Source organism: Synchiropus splendidus, chromosome 1, assembly GCF_027744825.2.
Source record: "Synchiropus splendidus isolate RoL2022-P1 chromosome 1, RoL_Sspl_1.0, whole genome shotgun sequence".
Taxonomy (NCBI): Eukaryota; Metazoa; Chordata; class Actinopteri; order Syngnathiformes; family Callionymidae; genus Synchiropus; species Synchiropus splendidus.
Window position 1 is genome coordinate 60,817,842 of NC_071334.1, and position 17,177 is coordinate 60,835,018.

The following is a 17,177-nucleotide window of genomic DNA, read 5'->3' on the forward strand; positions in this document are numbered from 1 at the left end:
GCGCAGGGTTGTGCAGATCATCAAGTCTCGAGCTCAAGCCTCTGTTTACATGGCGCGGGGGACGCTAATATTAGCCAGTGTTAGCTACCGACTCCGTTGTCTTTACGGCGGCGGCAAGGTTTTCAGCGGAAGAATCTCAGAGGAGCAGACTCTCATCCAGCGTTCTGAGTCACAGCAGCAGTGCTAGCTGCTCGACGGAGAAGTTTCGAAAACCAATTTGGAAGTGGGTAATGGCATAAAAACAATCGCTCGCACTCAACCCGAAACAGGGGTGATAAAATCAAGCGCTCCTTGACATTCATCACGCTGCAGACACGCAGGAAGAGCGCGCAAATATGGAAGTTTTATCATCAAAGGAGTGACTTGTTCTCTCACGAAAATGACAAAAAAAAACACATCTTTACAGAGCCCTGCAAGTCACATGCATGCGTTTAAATAAAGTCATGCATGTCACATCCAGGGCTCCGTTCATCTTACAACAGACTCACATAAAAATTCAAGCCAATTGTCTGCTGAACTTGAAATATTGTCTCCTGTCTCCACGGATCTCTAAAGCCAGACCATACAGATTGGTGTTTCTAGAGAGAAACATTTAACCAACATATATATATATATATATATATATATATATATATATATATATATATATATATATATATATATATATATATATATATATATATATATATATGTAAACTTCAACAAATGTATCATAACATTCAAATATGTTATGATACATTTGTTGAAGTTTACGTAATGAGAAATAAATGAATTTCAACAGATTAGATAATTTATGAATTCATTCATTATTTTACAGACATGGGCGCACATGACTGTACAGCAGAATAGAAGAAAAAAACTGCTCTCGGCATGTGAGGTTGAATTTTTCACGGAAAACTATGATTAAGAATGCTACCTTTATTCATTCATTACTACTTTTCTCGGAATGTGCCAGAGAATAATTGGATTTCCATGCAATATGTTGGTAAAGAGACCTTTGGGGAGACTATAATTTGTCATTTTGAATGTCAACATCTTTGCACCAGCAGGTTTTAAGTGGTGATGGAACTCAGCTGCAGTGTTAAAGGTTAATTTGAAGTGTAGAGTCCCCACACTGAGCAGACACATCGTGTCCACTAAGCTCTCTCTCTCTCTCAGTGGGATTTAACTGTGAACTATATCTTGCTCTAGATGAACAGAACTCATGTTGCATATGAGTTGAAGTTCAGAAAGAAGTAATGGTTTATTTACCTGTCAGGCCTGTGAAAATGCACGTGTTTTTAATGTGTTAACTATAGTGAATCTTAACGGCAAAAATACTTCTGACGTGCAACTAACGCATGTGTGTTTTGAACGACCCTCTGTACCACCCATAGGAGATGAAGAAGCAGAGCAGCAGTGATGCGAGCGGAGACAAAAGGGCGACTGTCTTTTGAATGGACAATTGTGATTTGAAGTCTTACCAGGTGGTTCTTTCAACACGACTCAAGTTATTTGCAGTCTCATGGAGTATTTACTCAATGACTAAGTCGCCATTGCTGCGAAAGTTTCAACTCTGGACTCTGTAACAGCTTTTGAAAACAAGAAGCAATGATGCTCTCGCCATATGAACAGTCACCGCATTTCTGTATTCATGGATCTGCATGCAGGCGGTCCCAACAGAACCAGTTCTGGTGAGATCAGCTTGTCAGTTATATTCATCCTAGGACTTTCGGAAGAATATTGGGTGAGAGTGCAATGTTCTTTATTTTTATTAACTGTTTAAAACAACACCACAGGCCTGTTTGAAACTCAAGTTGTAGGTAGCTTAACACTGTTAAGTCACATTAGTCCACACAATGATCATTAACTGCCAAAGAAATGATCATTCTTTCTGAGTGTGTTCACCACCAGTGTGTTGTTCTTCAGGGCATGTGTTTATTTTGCTTTTTTATTGAGCATTCAGTGCCTCCGATGTTATTCTAGAATGAAAATGCTTGACAGAATCTGTTATGCTGTAGAAAAACAAGTGTTTACATGAACAAAGCATTGTTGGCCACTGTGCTGGTGATAAGAAATATTCCATTAAGGTACATTTGGATTTAGAACAGATGCAAAAAGCATGACAAATTTGCGATTAATCATGAGTTAACTATGGCTCGAGTCTAATTTATCATGTTTTAAAGTTTGCATCAATTGACAGCCCAAGTTACAATGCTGCCATTAAACAGATGTGGAAGTCAGCAGTCTAACCCCAAACCAAGAATATGTTTTAACTTGTTCATTGGATCTTTAACAGTCAACATAAAAAAAATTATATAGTTGTCAAAACTGTGATGAACAATGTCGGCCATTGCCAGGGCAAGTCACCACTCATATTCAACTGAATAAATAAGTACAAGCCTCAAACAGGGTTATGGTTTGTGTCCAGTAACATCACATGCCTAAAGAATCAGGTCAACAATATTCAACTCAAGACCCCAAATGACCAAATTATTCCATTAATGGAATTTTTTTATCCATGATGGGACAGGTATATTCCAAGATGACAATGCCAGAATTCAGTGAGCACAAACTATCGTTTTCACCAATAAAAGATACCACGTCCAGAGTCCACACCTTTAAATTGAGAATCGCTGTGATGTGCTTAAGAAGCACTGGTGAAGACCAACCGCAGCTCAAAGCTCAGCAGTCACACTCTTCCACTATCAACAGCAGACTATAATGTGTTAATAAAACTACAAACTTTGAAACTTTACAGACGTTCATGGAAACAATGGTGCAGTGACTGTGTGACAGTCAAAGCCAAAGGCGCTCCCACAAATCAGTGACCTTTTTTTGGTTAAACTTCCTCAAAAATACTTTTCTGATTTTTGTGGACTTCAATATCAATTTGAACTAGTCACCCGTCAATAGGTCTGGTTGAGCTTGATTATCATCTGACACCTTGTTTCACCATGAAACACTCCCCAGTTACTAGTTAGTTCTTCTTCCTGACCACCAGAGGTTGCCATGCTCTGAATCTGACTTAAATATTGCTACTCCAACATATAGCATGTGTATGCTGTGGTTGCACGAGAGACCTCTCATGGAATGTCTCATGCTCAAATTGAGGACATTTATTCAATGATCTATGAAACTGTTTGTTGGTCTGACCATCGTGGAGTCTGTTTGTAGCAATAGTTAAGTTGCGGCACCACGTGGCATCACTTCCTGCGACTTGATCTCAGTGTGCTGAACGGAGATTTTTTCATATATCATCTATTTCATTTGCTTCACTTTGAAGTCATACTACATACTACACTCAGCGGATATTGTGCTCACTGTATGCAGTTTGTTACGGTTTATTACGATAATTGTTAATTTTATTATCATTGCTTTTTCCTTAGTCATTTTTTTTTTTTATATTGTAGCTTCTATATTGGGCCACACGGCGTCCTGGTGCTTAGCACTTTCACGTTTGCACGTTCTCTCAGGGTGCAAATGGGTTTTCTCCAAGTACTCCAGTTTCCTCCCACTGTCCGAAGACATGTTCAGTAGGATAATTGGACACTATACATTTGCATGCGTGTGGCCAGTGATGGACTGGCCACCTGTCCAGGGTGTATTCCTGCCTCTCGCCCAATGACTTCTGGGATAGGCTCCAACACTCCCCACAACCCTCAACAGGACTAAGCGATGGTTAACTGAAGATGGATTTGTGTAGCTTCTATAGTATTCATAAAAGTGGTGTCAAAATCTGGCAATTTTAAACCAATCTATTATAAAAAAAAAAGAATATTCAAGAAGGCAGGATATGAAAAAGACTCCCTGCCATGCCCTTCCATCAAGCTGTATAGTTGAACGAATGAAGAACGAATCCTAACGGGTCATCGAAGCCAGTTATGACAGGTGACGGCGAGCCTCAACTCAATATTTCAAAGCATGTTTCCATCAAACACGGCATTAATTCTGGTGAGTGATGGACCCAGGCTCAGCAGATGTTTCAGCTCTTATCACCTGACAAAATTCCGCAGGCAATGAGGCTGGAGGTGATTTGTCCCCAACCTGTATCCAGTGAGCTCACACTGCCACTCATCCTCCCCATCTTAATCCAGAGCCATCAGGAAGCTCTGCTTCCTGCAGCACACAGATTCTGCAGGCCTGCAAAGGCTACCTTCCGCCGCGCGCAGGCTACAGTTGAGAGAACTGTCGAATGTTTGAATCTGAAGGATTCATTCGCACGCTACGCCGCTGCTGTGAACTGTGGGCTCTGTTTGCATAGTAATAAAAGACAAAAACAAACCTGACATTTTACCACCAAACTAAAGACAAGTTGGATCCCTTCTTTAAATAACAATTGTCTGTTTTGTGTTTCTCGTACAATAGCGCTTTTGGAGTGAAGTATGTGTTTTATTGGACAGACTAAGTGAAGGTTTTCAAAAAAATCCTGAGACAAATTATGCCTCTCTCTTTGTGATTTAAAAGCTTAGCGTGTCATAAATCCTTTCTTTCCTCAGCCAGCTAATGGCTCCCCCTTTATCGCAAACCAGACACACACAAGCGCACACACACTGTATGTGTGTAGCTCACAGACACTCAGGCTGACCCACAGAAGTCTGCACGTGATCAAGTTTCAGGATTTTTTGCCGCGGAAAGTGGACCACAAGCCAAACCATTCGCTACTCATCATCCCTTTATCACTGGGTTGCAGTTTCAAAAAGGTACTGCTCTTCAACTAGTTATGTGTGATAGATACTCAAACACCTCCGTAACGGGGATGTAACCTGTCAAGCCAGTCGTGTGTATGGACTGTTCTCACCTCAGCGCTTCCTTAAAGCCAGAGGAGCAGTCCCTCAATTCTCCTTAGGATTTTACATGCCACTTTTTCTGATCACACTGAAGCCCTTTGATTTGACTGACCTGACAGGAAGTGGCAAAATTCGATTAACTGCAGTTCCCTATGAGCACTCCTAACAAACCAACCTCTTTTTTTTGTGAAAAACTGAGATAAGTTGAACACATTTTTGTTCATTGAAGGCACCCATGAAAACCCCACACAGTCTGATATTAGATCCATTCAAAGCCGACATCACATTCTTTATATTTTTCTGACAAAAAGAAAGAACATAAATAGGAGTCCGGAAAACGGGAACACAAAATGTGACATAATTCTAGACAATGCCTGTCATTCCTTGCTTCAAACAAGGGAGTGTTGTTGTGGCATATTCAGAAGCTGGGGGTTCAAAATGAGTCAGAACAGCAAGTAAATCTCTCCAACTAGCAGCCATTTCCGACCAATTGTAATGGTAAATTAAAGATAAAAATTAAAAGTAACAATCAGCTTCGATTGTCTTATATACATTACACTCTATACACGTCTGTATTTCTATCTTTGTGGGGACCACTCATTGCCATAATGAATTCCCCAGTCTCTCACCCTAATCCAAAACAATTGGCTAAGCTTAACCAGGACTCGCAACCAAACCACATCATAATGAACCAGTCATTTTGTCGTCTTTGTCCTCACATCGAGGCTGGGATTTGTGAGGCCCAGCCAAATGGTCCCCACAAGAATAGTGTTTTGTCAATAGTAGGTCCCCACAAGTGAGTCTCAGCCATGTATATTTGCACACACAAGACTGACGGAAATGCTGTCTGAAATAAAGCAGTCGATTCTGGTGCATCAGACAAAGTAAATACACCTGACAAAAACACAAAATACAGTCTAAGCTGCATACAATGCAGGCAGACGTCACCTCTGAGTCTCTGCTTTGGTTCCACTGATCGATCTCACACAGCCAAGCTGTTTGGAAAGACTTTCCCGGTTAGGTTTTGACTCTAAGGAGAGCTGAATATAACTATAAAAATAAGTGAGCAATCACATCTCTCATGATGGTCACACTCAGCATAACAATGCCGACAGAAGACTCCAAACAAATGGACTCGGGGAGAATGGCGTGTGTGGGCGACGGAGTGGATATTACTAAACTGAGGGGGAAAGATGCCCTGGGGGAACTTTCACGGAAAATGAGGAAACAAGCCTTAGTATGGCAGAATATGTATTGATAGTTTCAGCTGCAGTTTTGCTCCTCACTGGACAGGATTTATATGGTTCTTCAAAAATGATAAACGTGAACTGTTTCTATGAAGACAAACATGGCATTATAACATCACTGCTGGTAAATGACATATTAGTTTGAATTGTTTCATAAATGTAGATTAAGGTGGCAAGATTTTAAAATACAGTGATTGAATTTTTTGGTGATGAATTTAGTCTGATGTTTCTGAAGTCATTCCAATACTTCCCTATGGATATTTAGATGTGAGTTGAGTAAGAAAACGTCTTATGAATGAAGCAGCAACAAACTGCTGTATGGATGTCAATAGTGTGTCCTGGTCAATGTCTTTTTTTCCCCAGAATTCCGTCGACAATATCTGCAATTAATAGACGTGACAAGCAAAGCCCTTGTATTCAGAAGGTTTAAACGTGGTGGAGAAATTATATTTGAAGCTGCCGGTAATGAACAAAAGGAACAAGAATGAGACTTTTATTCTTAATCCCATCAGAATGAGATGTTGTCCCAAGAAATATTGCCATTCTCACAGTGGTTGAAGGTTGGATTATCTGCCAAGTGTGACAGAAACCTGCTCTGCATCACACGTTTCCAACCTAATACGACTGAGACTGGAGGACAAGGACTTCAACCACCTTGTAAGTTCATTCCTTCAGGATCTGTGTGGCTTCACCTGGCATCGTCCGCGGAAAATGAGCGAGTCACGGCAAATAATATTCATTAAAAACAAAGAGTAGTGGGCCAAGTGCATAATTCTTTTGCTGACAAATTGAAATGAGAAGTGCCTTATTTGGCACGGGGGGCGGGTAAATTGGCCTGGCCTACCGGCCGTTTAGCAACACTTTAAGCTCAGAGTCTGGCAGACGCCTTTCTCCCTTTTAAATCTAAACAAACAACCTGTCTGCGTTTCATGTCCTGTCCAGCGTTCCGTTCGCGCCCTCTGTTTTAGCTTAGTGTTCTTGTGACTCATGTTGCTGATAATCTATCCATCTGACTCCCGATGACACATTACTCTGAACACCTCACACCTATATATATATATATATATATATATATATATATATATATATATATATATATATATATATATATATATATATATATATATATATATATATATATAGGATTGTTTCTTGGTATTTGGTTGGAAGAAATGACATCCACAACTCTTATGAGAAGAAAACTAGTTTAGGAAAAAAGGTTGTCATTGGTTTTCACCCCATCCTCTCATCACCGGCAGATCATTGAGGCAGCTTACGTGTAGTTAATGACAAGGGTCTCAGGAAAATGGGGGAGTTGATGAACGCAGGATGAGACCGTGGCTGTCGAAAGGTGCCGATGTCAAAGCGCAGCTGAGTGAGGTCGTCTCCGACACGGTCAAGGAAAGCGGAGGGGGCGGGTGGGTGCCGTCTCCCTGAAGCTCATCAGTTTGCTCGGGCAACAACAAGAGCGTCCTTTGAGTGATAATAAGCTCCCAGTCTACCCCGTCACATTGGCCCACACGTCCGCTGCCAGTGAACCAAGCAGACGCACTGGCGTCTAAACGATGACACATGTTACAAGTGAATTAAAACTACATTGAAAACACACACACGCAGTCAGCAATAAAAGTGCGGCACTCGAGATTCCCATGGCTTTGAAGAGAATTACTTGTGGGAAATGATGGATAGAGAATGGTTCTCTCGCCTACCCATGTTGTCACATCGGTGCGCTCCTGCGTAGCGCATCTGCCGCACAGCTCACGACTTGCTCCGGAGTCTCCTCTTCCCAGCGGCACCTGGAACTCACTCCGCAACTGACTCCCCTGTCTTCATGATGCACAAGTATATACTGTTCAAGACGCAGTGGAAGGCTTCTAAAGTTTGCGCCCAGGCTCCCGGATTGCGCGCAACTTTACGGAGATGCCACAGAAAAAAAGCCGTCCCATCCGTGCAAGTCTGTCTGTTAAGGATTCCTGTGACCTCCAAGAGGATTCTCCACGGAAGAAAAAAAAAAGTTGCGACGGTGGACGTCCTCGATGCAGTTCTGCTGCGAAGTGTCTGCTTATGTCTGCGCGCCACGGTGTCGAGCGATTGGCGTGTGCGCGCTCACATTGCGTGGGGAGGGCATATGTGCTTGTATGCGCGTGACCGTGGGTGTAGGGAGGGGAGGGAAAAAAAGCACGTCCAACGCAATGTTCCACAGCTGCGTGGACATGTGAGTGGTCTGCTTTTCTTTCTCGTCTTTTTCCACATAATGTCTCGATCATCGGCTGCGACGACGCACGCCAGCAGTGCGCCTTCCCGTCGTCCAATACGCAGGTGACGCGGAGGACACGCTGCGAGACTGACACAGTCCGCGCATCTCGTGAGTGGGCTGCCGTGCCTGCTCCCACCTCGTGTTGCATAATTGTTGCGGATCCTCGGGCCAAACGCGGGCGATTTGTTTGAGCACACAGCGAGTCTTTCCAAGACGGTTTCACACTGAACCGGATGGTGCAGACACGTCCGTCCGGGCAGGGGCAGATTAGGCGCGCCTGGCAGGTTGGCTGCGCTGCGCTGTCAGCAGCCCTCCGTCGAAGAGAAAAAGCTGTGAAACAACACTGACCGAAAGTGAAAATATGTATAAAGATACAGAAGATATAGAGCCACGTCAACCTCGACTTTGGAGGAAGGAAAATCAAATTCTTATTTGACATCAGTGAAGGAGTTCAATAAAGTTTAAAATTGATCTTCATTAAATTAATCATTAAAAAAAGATATTTGGATACTACAAATTCAGTTTTCCCCCTCAAAATTCGCTTTATTTTTCTTAATTCTCCTTTTTGTTCTTGTGGGATTTCTTTTTTTCTTATTTCCGCACCAAATGGTCTTTTATTTTGAATTGGAAACAACTTTAACGTCCACAAATTAAATAGAAATCTACTTGAATTTATTGAGGCGAGAATACAGATGAGAGTTTTTCCCTCAGTACTGTATCATACATGAACAACTCCTTCAAAAGTAACTTGAACAAGGCATCTAAGTCATCTGTATGACAATTCTTTGTGATCTACTCAAGTCCGCAAGTTTTATGGTTCAGCTGACATACAGAAATCACGACTCCACAACTGCACTGTGCAGACACAAGTTGATCTTCAGGAGTGATTCTGATACTTTTCAAACCTTTGTAGTGGTTTTTCTTGTGATCCTTTGGAGAAGAAGTCGATCGTACAGCTAAAATACTTTTTCTGCAGTCTCCCCATAGTTTGGCGCTGGGTGTTGAATGACACAAGCAGCCCTTGGTTTATTCACAGCTGTCTCCGTGTGAGTGTGTGTGATTGTTCTTACATCCACTTCCAAATAATCATTGGGTTTCAGAACATCTTCAACAAGCAGCGATCACTGCTCTTGTGACTCACCGCTCCTGAGAGGTTCTGACACTGAAAATGATGCCTGTATTGTACAGAGGTCTGCGTTGACACAGAACGATGGATAACACTGGCGTCCCACACAGAACAGAGGGTTGAGCTCTTTCTCAGAGAGATGGGCCTTTGCTATCTACCGGGCTCAATGTGCCTCCCAGAGTGGCTCCCACCTGTGCAGTTTTCCACAACAAAAATTTATCAGCAACACTATATTAATTTCCACGATGTTCCATGTGAAACAGTTGATTCCGATTCAATCTGCCAATGATCACAGAAGTCACAGGACCTTACTTAACAAAAACAAAAATACCTTGTCACAGCACTCAGGTAGAGTCCATTCTTTAGAAAGAAAGTTTGTATTTTTAACTTTTACTATACTGCATATAATGGCAAGTTGAGATTGTAATATTTTCTGTGATTGGCTGTATATTGAACTACAATAAATTGCAGAATACAGCCATCCAGGTTTTATTTTAACAAGCCCCCAGACAGCGTAACTATCTCTTGGTGACCTGCCTGGGTCAGGTAGTATCTTCCCTGTTACTCACATGATCAGAATGGGCTCCGAATGCCGTCGCGCAGTGAACATTTGTACTGAAAAGTCCAACCAGCGAGAAGCTGACCAAACTAGAGCCCAGACCAGTGTGAACTCCCGGTGAAGAAATAACTAGTTGTAAGAACCATACTAAAACATACTTAATTTATATAAGTCGTAAAAAAAAAAGATCTACGAGTTGTAAAAATCATTGTTTAGACATAGCCAGCCAAACAGTTTCGCTGTAACGCTAGTGAACGTGCTGATGTCTGCGAGCCATTTGAATTCAGTTAGCAGTGTTGACACCTGACCTTCACTAGTGTAGCCTCTTCTGTCACTGTAACTGTCTCTCTGCAGTTCCTGCAGGCGCTCCATGATCCTGAGCAGGGATATTGAAAGGCATCATCAAACATCATCCCACACATAATTGCTGAATTAGACTGTGTTTCTCACAGAGGTTACTCTGCAGTATGTCCACTTGATCAACACTTAAGTGTAAATCAGATGGATGATATGTATGTGTATATATTTTTTAACATTTGAGAGGCTACAGCTAAATTTTGTGTGATTGTTTTTGAAAAGAATATGAAGATTTGAACACATGTCCGTGATGTGTTCTGTCAGTATCATTTTGGGTGGATATTGTGTAAAGTGCACAAAGGACTTGACTTCATGTGCGATGAGAGAGTCGATGCCTGCATGCACTTAGTTGGCCTTGAGTTCTACTCAGTGTTGGCACCCTCAACCATCTGAATATATTGAGTGCATGTGTTCTGCTTCTACACCACATTGAGAGCGCTCAGTCACGCATCATACTCTCCTGCAGCAGACATGTCATTTCCTCGGCAGCGCCAAACTGGTGTGTGGGAAACAAGTGTTATTCAGTGATTATCGCAGTGTCTTTCAATTTCAAGGGCTGAACAACTGGCTTTGTGAAAGTGTAAAAACCTATTTATGATATTCTGGTGTTTCCATTGACAGTGTTTTATTGTGTTAACTTGATCAGCGATTTGACATCAAATGAGCCGCTGTGAATTCTCTGTGCAGTTTTTCTCTTCTCCTCTGTCCCTCTTAAATGGATAATAAGTAAAGGTTATTTAGTCTTTGTAGTCTCACCGCTGTGAGGTGTTTACCCTGTCATGGACTGGATGTTTCCAGCCGGGTAGCTGGGTCCTCAGAGTAGGAGTAGGCTTGATGTGGATAGTTTTAGTCAGTGCAAGCAGAGCATCCATTCCTGTTGACAGAACTCACAAAAAGATTCATCAAATTTAAGAAAGTTTATGTATGTTCATTTCAATATTTTACCCTTTGTGATCTCAAATTATATATATAGACCTGAACATGCAAGTGTTGGCTCAGACTGAACCGAGGCGATAGTGACAGAACGTGAAAGAAAGAGGGGCAGGACACTGAGCTTCAGGTGTCCAGCATGCTGGACCATCCTCTTTTGTGCGCTTGTCTGTGTCACTCAAACCTCTCTCTTCAAATGTATTTGACACGTGCACCCCTGCAGCGTTCAGCAGATACATGTCACAACTTCATTCACTCAAATTTTAAACATCAAACATCTTGTCAGGTTTGATCATAGCCACCAGCCAAGATAAAAACATTATGAATTATAGAATCTCTTTGTCAGAGATTGTTCTAGCGTGGCCTGACGATAGTTTGGCCAATTAGCCACTCACTCAATATTTAACATTCCTGACCGTCCTATGAAGTTCACCGTTGGCAACTTCTGATGAGCAACCTGTCTTCTCTCCGCGTCTTCATTTTGAGTCTTAAACGGCACAGAGTATATGCACCTTATAATTTGATTGTAGCCTTGAATTGAACTTTAGCAGAAGAGATACTTCTTGTGCTTTTGATACATGTGCTGTCCAATATTTACAGAGGACTTCAGCCGGGCATCGGAGTTTCCCAACTCAATCTCAGTGAATGAGCGTTCACTGAATTACTGCAGCGAAGCGCAATCTGACGTTACATTGCACTTGACCCTGGCCTCCAGAGCAGCTCTGAACTCATCCATTTCCTTATCAAGAGCAGGGCTGAACAGACATGCCACAGTCGTAATGCGTGATTCAAGTTAGTTGCAGCGTAACAGCTGAGTGGGCGTGGCTAGGAAGAGAGAGATTTCAGCTGCCGTCAGTGGTTACCACAGCAAGCTTTCTCTACATCCAGCATCCTCCTTCATTCCCTTCAGTGCAGCATCCACAAACTCCCTCTTCTTCTGCCCAGTACCTCCATCGACAACATACTATATCCAACAGGTTCCCTGTCTCTCCACTCCTTCTGACTCTCTCACATACTTGTTTCTGAGCTTCCTTACCTGCCCCCAATGGAAATCATCTAACTCTTGTCTAGTTGGAGCTACTGCCACAACACCATGTTACATCGTGGCAGGTCTCACTACTGCCCGCTATCACTCTGGCTGCGTCAGTCTTCTAGACCCATCCCAGCCCAGCACTCTTCTCTTCTCCACCTTTGAACCAGTTCTCTGCACTGAGACGCTCTCCCACTGATTCACACTCTGATATATTGACATTGTGAAAGTGATCTTTTGCATCCCATACTGATGTAAAAGGCAGCCTTCAGCGTAGAATATTACGCATACAGTACGTGTTTCAAGGGACTAAAAGAACGGTTACCTTCCGCAGCGTTTCAGGCGAGATGGTATGGTTTTCCCTGCTGAAACTTTCTACAACTCTCGAACTGGTTAGGATTAAGGTTTCTTACTTTCAAGTGAAATTAAATAAATGAATGTGAAAATACTGTGTTCACAAAAAGCAGTTTGCCACCCATTGGTAATTCGATTAGAAGTCCTTTATTCATCCCACAGTGGACAAATTCAACGTTCATAATGGGCTTCTTACGTGTACATTCTTGAAGAGCTGTTCACATATTGTCAAAGAAATGGCTTCGCAATAATCAGCACATTTGACTGATCTGACAAACGTCCTGTCAGATCAGTCACAAAAAAGAAACGTGATAGAAACCCAAGAAATGCTGCATCATTGCATTCCGTGTCTCATTCACTCCCTATTGCTTTCACTCGATGGGATCATTTCATTCGTCCTCAGAGGACTTTTGTTATCGGCAGATATGGACTGAATTGCATTATGTGTACAGGACGGTGCAAAATCAGTTTGAGAAACTGCCTTCCCAGAAAGCGATGCTCCTCCACTCACTAATGATTTTTCTCTTCTTTTTTTAAGCAAGGTCAGACGTATAAAAGTAGTCACACTTAAGAAGTGTTTATGGGTTTAACCTCGGAAGGGTTTCTTGCAAAGTCAAAGTATTTCATCCAGAGGTCACCCACCTCACTGACTTCAATTATGTGGTCATTTACGTGAACTGAGAGGAATTCTAAAACACTTAAACCTGGAACTCAATGCTACTGCCTATCTATATTCCCTGAGGATTAAATCTATCTGTCTATCTATCTATCTATCTATCTATCTATCTATCTATCTATCTATCTATCTATCTATCTATCTATCTATCTATCTATCTATCTATCTATCTATCTATCTATCTGTCTGTCTGTCTGTCTGTCTGTCTGTCTGTCTGTCATCCATCCATCCATCCATATATCGTCCGTCCGTCCATCCGTCCATCCGTCCATCTATCTATCTATCAATCTATGTATCTATCTATGTATCTATCTATCTATCTATCTGTCTGTCTGTCTGTCATCCATCCATCCATCCATATATCGTCCATCCGTCCATCTATCTATCTATCTATCTATCTATCTATCTATCTGTCTGTCTGTCTGTCTGTCTGTCTTTCCGTCCGTCCGTCCGTCTTTTTATCTATCTATCTATCTATCTATCTGTCTGTCTGTCATCCATCCATCCATCCATATATCGTCCGTCCATCCGTCCATCTGTCCATCTATCTATCTATCTATCTATCTATCTATCTATCTATCTATCTATCTTTCTGTCTGTCTGTCTGTCCGTCCGTCGGTCCGTCCGTCCGTCCGTCCGTCCGTCCGTCCGTCCGTCCGTCTGTCTGTCTGTCATCCATCCATCCATCCATATATCGTCCGTCCGTCCATCCGTCCATCTATCTATCTATCTGTCTGTCTATCTGAAAAACGATACAAAGCTTAGAGAGACCAAGCACATTTTGTATAAAAATGAAGCAATTGCCCGTTTATTATACCATGACACACCGTGAAATTCATTTGAGCGTTTTCCAAATCACTATTGAGTAGACATATTACGCAATGATTCTGTGCTAACTTCTGAACAGAATCATTTAATTGTTCTTTCTTCAGCGCCAGGATTTTCAGCAGGAGTCAAATAACTCATAGATTTTAACAACACTTTACAACAACACATATTTTGTGCTTTGACCAGGGGAACAAAAAACTCCTGATAGCACTCTGAGAGGTTTGTGAAAAGATTTATGTGCTCTAAGGGCAGTCTCTGACTGTGATCCACACAGCCGGGGAAGCAGTGTGATAGTCCAGTAATTCACTTGCAAGAGAATTTTGAACTGTCCTTGAGCAAGAGTCTGGAGTTCCCATTCACTCAAATGCAACGGTTTCCCCCAGAGCTCCACTCCTGCTGAAGACTGTTATATTTCAGAATTTCAGCGAAATGGATTAGAGCCTGCTGCACTCACCATAAAACTTTTTCAACTTTTTTTTTGAGAATATGGATTTTTTGTGAGGTAACAAAAAGGAAAAGGAAAAACACGTTGCCAGAAAAAAACAATGTCATTGAAAAATAAATATAAATGAATCATGTACCAAGAAGAACTCAGAGACAGGCAGTGACTGAACAGCAACACTTTGCAATGTGTCCATGCGATTTTAGAAGAACCTGAGAAAATCTACCCTATTGATTTCTTAGCTTAAGCGTGGTCTGGTTTTGGGCACCACCAAGAGAGATTATGCTCAAGAGAGAACAGATGAGATGATAATGTTTTGTGATGCGCTGCAGGCTAAAACCTGACTCGCGCGGAAAATGGTTGCAACCATCCAGTGACTCACAGTAGAAGCTATCTTATGTGTGGAAGTGGGAGGAGATGTGCAACACTGCGATATCAATATTCAAAGAGACCAAGACAAGTGACATTAACCAAACAAACCAAACCAAAACATGACAATGGTGTTAGTGGGATGGCAGTCATATATGAAGAGGGTGGAGAGGAGACGACTGAGGGTGCCGCCTTGTGGAGCCTGTGAGTTCAGGAGAGGTGATCTCCCATCCTATGCCAAGGTCTGGTCAGTGGAAAGACCAGTATCCACAAACACAGTGAATTGTCTATGTCTTGACATGTCGACGTTTTCTTGCGCTAGTCTTGACTGCCTTGCAGTGACAAACCAGCGACACAAGCACACATCGTTGCTATATATTTCCTCGCAAGATCAGAGCGCTGCTCTCACTTGATTTCCACTGGGAAAGTGGCTCTTGCTCACCATTGATTTCTGACATTTTGTCATAGAAATGATACTCCTCTTTCAACGCTGCACTCCTGGACAGTAGTACTCCATCAGCAGTAGTACTCCACCACTGCCTTTTTTCTCCTTGGATACCTGACAGTGTAGCTGTACCAAGTCTTTTTTTCTCCAATGGCATGAGAGGCATCTGCCTGTCTCTGGTCCAGCACATAGCTTTGACTTCTGCTATGGTCAGATTGCATTTCTATTCAGTCCAGAAACACTGCCACTTTAAGTGAAACAAACAACCCTTAATCCTGGGGTCAAGGTCGGTAGCATTGTTCAAAATGTGTGGCAACCACTTATCACCATTAACACACTCATTTGGCGCTCTTCATTTCCCCAGCTTGAAGTGAGTCTTTCCCTTCATCTTTGAGAGATGTGAACATTCCATGTTAGTGACAAGACAGATGAGACGGTGATGACCACTTCGGCGAGGGGATCATAATGCCAGTGTCTTTGTGCATCAAGTGCCACTTCTTCCTGTCCTCTCCTCTGTCTGGACCACAAGTTGTTCCTGCTCCAAGAACCACTCAATAACATCATATGACGGATACCAACAAGTGGGTTCAGTGAGCTTAAGCTCTTGGTGTGAAAGGCCCTGGGTTTTTGATCAGTTGGCACTAAAGAGTTGAGGAGCCAGTGAAGGCAGGTTTTGTTACGAAGCCTGCAGTAGATAATGCTGGCAAGAGTTTGACCAAAACAAGGAATCCACATGTAGTCATCTCTTAAGGCCTTCTTGTTGTATGTGGCATTATCTGCCATTCTGAAAATGTCAGATTTCCATTCCTTTATTTTCTTTTCTCGTTTCCTTCAGATCTTCACCTGAATTGATTATGAAAAAAATTCAAAGCGTGCTTTGTTTTCAAATGCGTAATAAGCTGACAGATTACATGAAGACCCCTGTGTGATCTGTGTGGATTCCACTACATCTCCTTTGACTTGGTTATGCACTTCACACTGATAAACATGAGGATGAGTGGTGTTCAGCTTGTCCACAGGTCACTTGCGCAGGCACACTGTATACGTTTCATCATCGAGATGCTGGGTGATGAACTGTCTTGTTTTTGGGGTATATTTTGGGGGTCTCTGTGTGTACAAAATCATTCCTGCTTGGACAATTGATATTTGAGAGTTGCACTCACGTTGAACTCATTTGAATGTGGGTCATTCTTTCGGTGTTGCTAAAAAAAAAAAAAACTTCTGACGTTGAGCAGAAGTCTGTGACTCTCTTGCCTCTCTTGGTCAGTATAATCTGACTGATACTGTAGAAGGAAAATAAAGTTTTAGTTTGAGTAGCATCTCATGATGTCACGATATATGACAGTACCATCACCTTACATTGACCATCTGTGACGGTCATGTCCACCATCTGTCAACGCAGCGCTTGTGATCAAGTGAGCATAAGAAACCAGCACCTCTACAAGTGCAGTGAACACACATTTGGATCAAGTATAGCAAGACACCGATAGCATAAAACTGAAACTCAATAATCTTGCATGCTTTAAACAAGTCAGGATGTCTGTCTTTCAGGTGTCTGAGACGTTTGCTGCGTTGCCTCCTTACATTTTTTAAATATTTTAAACGTCGGGGACAAAGTTTGCAGGCTGGTTTTTGGGAGTTAATGAGTGCTCAGCAGCCATCTGTCGCTAATCCGAGATATTTCCATGCGCGACTCCGACTAGCTGACAACCAAAGTGTTTTTACTCACACTTGCAGAAGTAATTTTTTTCTTTGGCACTGACTGCTCCATGCTCCCACATATACTAT

At 42.2% G+C, this 17,177-nt stretch overlaps 1 protein-coding gene across 3 annotated transcripts in view; it reads right to left on the minus strand.

The window, feature by feature from the left end:
• The window catches only part of lrrtm4l1 (leucine rich repeat transmembrane neuronal 4 like 1), a 51,045-nt gene extending 42,828 nt beyond the window's left edge, over positions 1-8,217 (minus strand). The window contains exon 1 of one of the 3 annotated variants that reach the window (XR_008413720.1): positions 7,726-8,217. Coding sequence is in view for 1 of the 3 variants with exons in the window: in XM_053854772.1 (XP_053710747.1) it covers positions 7,726-7,762 (37 nt within the window). In the remaining 2 variants the exon portion in view is untranslated. The remainder of the gene's footprint in view (positions 1-7,725) is intronic. The other 2 variants (XR_008413719.1, XM_053854772.1) reach the window with 2 other exon arrangements.
• Positions 8,218-17,177: the final 8,960 nt, after the last annotated feature.